This window comes from Nanorana parkeri, unplaced genomic scaffold, assembly GCF_000935625.1.
Source record: "Nanorana parkeri isolate BGI_ZX_2015 unplaced genomic scaffold, ASM93562v1 scaffold5, whole genome shotgun sequence".
NCBI classification, from domain to species: Eukaryota; Metazoa; Chordata; class Amphibia; order Anura; family Dicroglossidae; genus Nanorana; species Nanorana parkeri.
In genome coordinates this window covers 5569874-5576215 of record NW_017306273.1, presented here as the reverse complement: position 1 = coordinate 5576215, position 6342 = coordinate 5569874, and the positions used below count along the sequence as shown (strand labels likewise).

At 44.5% G+C, this 6342-nt stretch overlaps 1 protein-coding gene across 2 annotated transcripts in view; it reads right to left on the bottom strand.

The window, feature by feature from the left end:
* EI24 (EI24, autophagy associated transmembrane protein) overlaps positions 1-6342 on the bottom strand; it is a 15358-nt gene that overhangs the window by 3026 nt on the left and 5990 nt on the right. For both annotated transcript variants that reach the window (XM_018552528.1, XM_018552537.1), the window contains exons 4-10: positions 5307-5367; positions 5119-5185; positions 3322-3446; positions 3062-3181; positions 1372-1483; positions 1169-1280; positions 289-363 (exon numbers count right to left, since the gene is read on the bottom strand). In XM_018552528.1, coding sequence (XP_018408030.1) covers positions 289-363; positions 1169-1280; positions 1372-1483; positions 3062-3181; positions 3322-3446; positions 5119-5185; positions 5307-5367 — 672 coding nt within the window. The remainder of the gene's footprint in view (positions 1-288; positions 364-1168; positions 1281-1371; positions 1484-3061; positions 3182-3321; positions 3447-5118; positions 5186-5306; positions 5368-6342) is intronic.

Here is a 6342-nt window from a genome sequence, read left to right as displayed (position 1 = left end):
TTTCATCTACAGCTCCTACATTGGACAGCTGATGGTGTTAAAAGTCATGGGAGGCGATCTCTTTGCTGACACCTTAATTTATCTCTCTACTCCTTAGGCCACCTCTGCAATGCCCTTGCACATCTTTAAACTACTAACCGACATGTCAGTATGGATGTCGCACTCCTTACAATTCAACCTAACCAAAACTGAGGTCATAATATTTCAGACTACAGTCTGAGGAAGACATACAAAACTAAAAGACTTCTGGTGCCCTCCCATCTATGTATGTGAGAACTGAACACTTACTAAGCTTTGCTGGGTGTTTTTGCTTCATTAGCGCTGATGATGAAGAGCGGGAAGAGGATGGAGAATAGACAGCCACTGCAAGAGAACAAGACAGTTTCAGTCATTGGGCAAAAAACAAATCCTAAGCAAGGCTGCACGGCTGGCTTTCCTTCAAAAATAAATGGGGCTCAAATATCAATATGTGATCATCATAATGTTGTGGAGAATGACTACTATTGCTGGAGCAGTACATGGCTATCATTCTGGAACACCTAGTTTGGATTTCTATCAAGTCTAACTATTTGCAGTATACTAAAGTGTATTCCGATATCCCCAGAAGCAAGGCATTATTACATATCATACAGCTTGAAAAGTAATCCATTAGCGAGGCAAGCTTTTAAATCACTCAGAATCTATCAGAATTATCTTCCTACTTAAGTGGACCTTCCACGCCAAACAGAAGAAGGTCTGCTTTTTGGCAACCCCTCTGCAATATATATTTTGTATCTGGATTCCCTCTAATTAACACTGCCAATTGCAGAATAGAAACTAGAAGCAAACTAAGGTACTATCCCTTGCTCTTGGCCAGCAGCATTTATCTACTCCACAGCAGTGTGGCCCTGTAAAGTGGATGCAGAGGAGCAATGTACAGCCATAGACATTAATGATTATCCTAAGTATAAGCACAAAGCAAGAGACCTGAAGGCCATTTTGGCCTTGCTGGCTGAGCAGCCACAGCCAGAATGCACACAAACACTGCCCAGAGACAGACAGGTCATGACAGCAGGAAAAGTGCATCGGAGGTCTGGGTTATGAATGACAACTGGATTAAGAGGGAGGGTGGCTGCTAGATACAAAGTTTATATTAATACGTACAATTGCTATTTGAGGAATGACTTACCTGATGATATAAGATGACTGCATTGCTGTTAAAGAGGCCAGGGGTAAACCGAATCCAAAGTAATAGGGCCAGTTGCGTTCGATATTGGATAACCGTTGGTGCATCTCAATTCCTACAGTAGGTATATCAAAAGGGTAATCACAAGGAATTGAAAACGAATCAAATTTGGCCTCTTTTTCTATACCAAAAGGTGTAGAAATTACCTTTATTGAACCATCGATACTCAAAACAGTATAAGGAGTAGAGCAGAGACATGTGGAGAAGACTGATGAGCTGTCCAATCACATCGATCGGGAACAGGCTGACGAACATGCCCTACAAGAGGTGCAAAGACAGGAGGGGATTTATAGGACCGTGATGTTAGATGCCACAACAGACCCCCAAACCTCTGCAAAAGAGAACAAATGTGTTAAGCCCACCCACATTTTAGACTTTAGGGAAAACCTTCACTGTACCAATGTACCCCACTTCTCTGTGCATATTAGGAAGGAATCTATATTTGAACATGAACATATAGGAAGAGGGAAATATTCTTCAAGGTCAGTAACTTAGAACATACTGAAACCACAGCCAGCCAAAAAACTAGCATTTGCAGAAGGTGGTCAGCAATGGCAACCCAACTATTTGTGTCTAGGTATGCATATGCGGTACATTTGCAGCACACCTGTACTTGCAGACCTTGCAAGTACAGAGGAATACCTGATGATCAGCCAGAAATGAACCCCTGTTGTGGGCTTACAACAAACAACATTGTTGAAGACTGAATGGTGTCAGCCCCACCCAGTTGTCTTTGGTTAAGTATTCTTCTAAACCTTCCCACTCTTCCACCTCTACAGCTCTGGTCTACACTAGTTATTGTGTGAATAGATGCAAACTGGGGGAGCTAATTAGACCCCTTGAGTTAACACAGGGAGTGTGAACAGGACCGTTCTGAATTTCTGACCTGACCAACAGGTATTATTTGTATTTAACAGATAAAACAGAACACTTTCAATAGTATATTTAACAGACCACAAAAAGTAGCAAATAACAGAAGTACATGATTGGGGTTTACATACGCCAGGTTATATGGGCTGCTGTTACAACATGGAGAGGTTCTGAACAGACGTGGGTCTCATTTCCCTGGGAATCTCCTTTATTTACACTAGTACAGGATTTCTGTCTGAAGTATTCTGAATGCTGTGTTTCTCTAAGAGGAGATGTTCACATGAATGTTAGATGTGGAAAGATCAAAATGCAAGTTAGAGGGAACCCATGTTGAGGGCAAGCTGTGTAAACTCGGGGTTGGTCCCTTGACGGACATAGTAGCACAAGTCTCCCCTCTGATTTTGTTTTTTCCTCCGACCTGTGATGCTTCCGAGAGGCACAAGTGATGTCACCGTGGCCCCCTGAAATAGCTGAGCACTTGCCATCCTGATAGGACGCACTCTTGCAATCGGCTGCGGTACATTCTCATGGAATTTAAAGATCCCAGCTCTGCAGGAAGGTATGATGACATCATCTGCACACCAAATGCAGAGCAGATCCGCTCAGGGTTGTGCCGCGTTTTTGATGCGTTCCGGACCGTTTTTGGTTAAAAAATATTTTTTTTTTTAGTTTAACATGGGCTTTCAGTGCGTTCCAGGCATTTGCATGCGTTTTTGATGCGTTTGCAGTTCCAGAGCAGGTTAAATAGGGCCCGCTGCAGTTTTTTCACCTGCTCTGGAACTGCACGCTGCGATGTGAACTGGAGCAAAAAATACCATTGGAATACATTGGACGCAGTTTTGCTCCGGTCTACAACTGCTCTGCACCTGCTCCGCGCTTGGTGTGAACAAGGCCTTAAAGTGCTTTAGGCCAGGGCAAAGGTAAATTATTTTTTTTCCCCGGGTGATCGAATACAAACAAGAATACCTGGATAAGGAAGAGAGCCTGGAGCAGGAGATTAAACAACATGTCGGCAATAATTTTACTGACGCTGGGGAAAGACTGTGCTTTTCTGCCGGACATCTCGAAGGCCAAATCCGCTATGTCCTGTGAGACAAAAAAACACACCATGAATTTCATGTGAGCAGCATCTGTAATTGGGCCTATTCTAAGATTGCGGAATTAAAATATGGCACAAAGATCTAAGATTTCAGGAGGAAATATTGCACTCTGATTAGGACACCCACCTGAAACCAGATGGCGTTCACCACTTTACTTAGGACAAAGAGTGGCAGAACCCAGAGGGCACTAAACACCGATGTGAGGATGAATTCCAACCAGGACCAGACATCTCCATGCAAGGATGGATCACCTGCAAAGACACAATATAATCAGGACCCTCCAAACTGCTAAGGAGTATATGATCTTGTGTAGTCAGCAGACAATCCATGACCCTACCATAAACATATGAGTAGCCATAGACCATACGAGCCCCGAGTACAGAGACACTGATATCCTCTAACGCAGCGGTTGCCAACCAGTGGTCCGTGGACCACTGGTGGTCCGCGAGAACATTTTGGTGGTCCCTGGGCCCCTCTGATGCCGTGCAGGCTGGGCAGTCATTGAAGCAGCATGGAGGTTCCGGGAAGAAACAAAATTGGAAGACTGAAGTGCCACTACCTGGCGCAATAAATGTGGTGGAGCAAGGTTTGTCAGAAACAATAGTAATGTACTCACCTGTGGCTAGGTGAGCACTCGCTTGTCATAACCAGAGTGAGGTGGTGGAGTAAAGCGGTGGGATCAGCCTAAATCATATTAGTGGTCTGCGGGATTTAAAATTATGAATTTAGTGGTCCATGAGGTCCAAAAGGTTGACCACCGCTGCTCTAACGTGGCTCCTATGCATATGCATCATCTAAACCCAATCACTAAAAACCTATATAGACTGTAACATGTTCAACTACCTCCGGGCCGGCCGTTGTAGAAAAACGGCCGGCCGGGAGCTCTCTAGATCTGAGCAGGCGCCTTTAAAAAAAACAGGCAGCGATGCCTGTTCACATACACGCGATCCGCCGGCTATAGAGGGAATCAGAGGGAGATTGGTACACGAGCTCCCTCCGGTCCCCTCTCCGCTGTCAGAATGCGGAAGTGATGTATATTACATCACTTCCGCATTCTTGTGTCACTCTCCAGCTTCAGAAGCTGGAAAGAAGCTGATGGAGCAGATCTCTGCTTCATCAGCTTCTTTTGGGGGGTCCTAGGTCCCCACCCATACATACACGCATGCAAACATGCGTTGGGGAGCATACCTGCGATAACGGCGATTGCGCACATTGCGCCGCACATGTTACATATCGCCGCGAACGTCGCAGTGAGAGCAATCATTTTAGGGCCATCAATCACTGATAACACTAAACTGATGAGCGGTAAAAGCTTTCAAAGCGTCGTCTAGAGGCAATTTTGGGTATGGTAGTTTTCTGCGATGTCGCGGGTGCGCGCAAGTTTAAAGCTTGACATTTTTGGTGTCTATTTACCCGACGTGACCCCGTCTTTTATCTTTTACAAAAAAACTGGGTAATATTAAATGTTTCCTAACATAATGTAGTAAAAAAATAACCTTTTTCAACATTTTCAGTAATTTTTCCTAATTATAGTAAAAAATAAAAACCCCAGTGGTGATTAAATACCACCAAAAGAAAGCTCTATCTGTCCCCAAAAAAATGGTATAAAATTAATTTCAGTACAGCGTTGCATGACGGAATAAACGTCAGCCAAAGTACTGCAGCGCTGAACACAGAAAAATGGCCTGGCCAGGAAGGGGGTCTAAACACCTGGTCTTCAAGCGGTTAATGTCATTTTAAAAATGGTTTTAAATAACCAACCTTTATTAAAAAAACAAAACCCTGGTGATACTGCCATGACGGTTCTTGTTCAGGAACTGAGGGCAGTGCAAGGGCAGCCACACTGCAACTTTTCATCTCCCAGGAATTGGGCTTTAAATGAAGCCGAAATTAATCTTAAGGAAAAGTGTCAATGGAACTTACCAATGATGCGCGCAGTGAGAGACTGCAGCAACGGGATGAACATTCGGTAGAACAAAAACAGACTCAACTGCAAAAAAAAATTCCAAGAAGTCAATGCCCACTCTACATCACACAGTCCAATCACCAAACTGCATATTCACTATAACAGAAGAGGAAACTGAACATCTATAAAGAAAAGATCTACCTACCCAGAACACGCCACCATTCCAGGCACAACACTGAAATATTCGGGTGACAATGCGCGGTTCACTGAGGAGGTAAAAGAAAATCTTTGTAATCGGTTATTACAGTAAATCCTAAAGCAGAAATAAAGGGGAAAACATTTTCTTAACAAGTTATATTCGACGGATCCTTGGAGCTGACTTGCTCTTAGACTGGTCCCTAGAGCCTCTCACCCCATCAGCTGCAGCCGTCTAAGGTCCCATGAGTCATCACACCCTATACACCGTGTATAAGACATGAGGACGCTGAGGGACATTCCATGCCAATGACCCAAGTCTACCAATACCTACTCTCCAGCTGCAATTTCATCTGTGCATTTCCCTGCTGCAGCAAGCCAATCCATGACCCTGGGGTCCTCTTTGCACTAAACAGCACACAAACGGGAATTCCTGTCCCTCTGCCAGTCATTGCAACTTGTTTGGACGACAAGGGCTGACAGGAGCCCCTGCTGAGCACAGAGGTTCCAGAGGCACATATTGGGCATGAAAGCACATTCTTTTACTTTGAATCCATCTTTGTGAAAGCGTCAAAGCCGGGGGGCGGCCTCTCTTCAGCCTTCCTGGGCCCATCCAAGACATATCTTGGTGCCTGCGCAGTGCCAGCTGGAACTACCTTTACATTAATGACGGTGAAGAAGCTCCTACTGCAAACGGGAAACCCACATGTGTGCAGCACTATTTCCAGAAAATATGTTTTATTAAGGATTTTCATTGTAAGTTTTTTTTTTTTGGAGTACAGCTCAAATGTAAAGTATATCTTTAGGAATGATCCTTGATGAATATTCACATTGGTTCAGCTTGGCTCAAATTAAAAGGAGAACTATGGGGTAAGTGTTTTCCCCCATAGTTCTCCTAAGGGTCACGGGAGGACATATACTAGCGTCCTTCGGTGACCCAAAGCTCAGTATACTGAGACCGCCGCAGCCGGGACGGATCCTGACCTTACTCTCGAGATCCACACAGCTGTGTGATTGACAGCTGGCTCTGCCTATCTGGATACCCG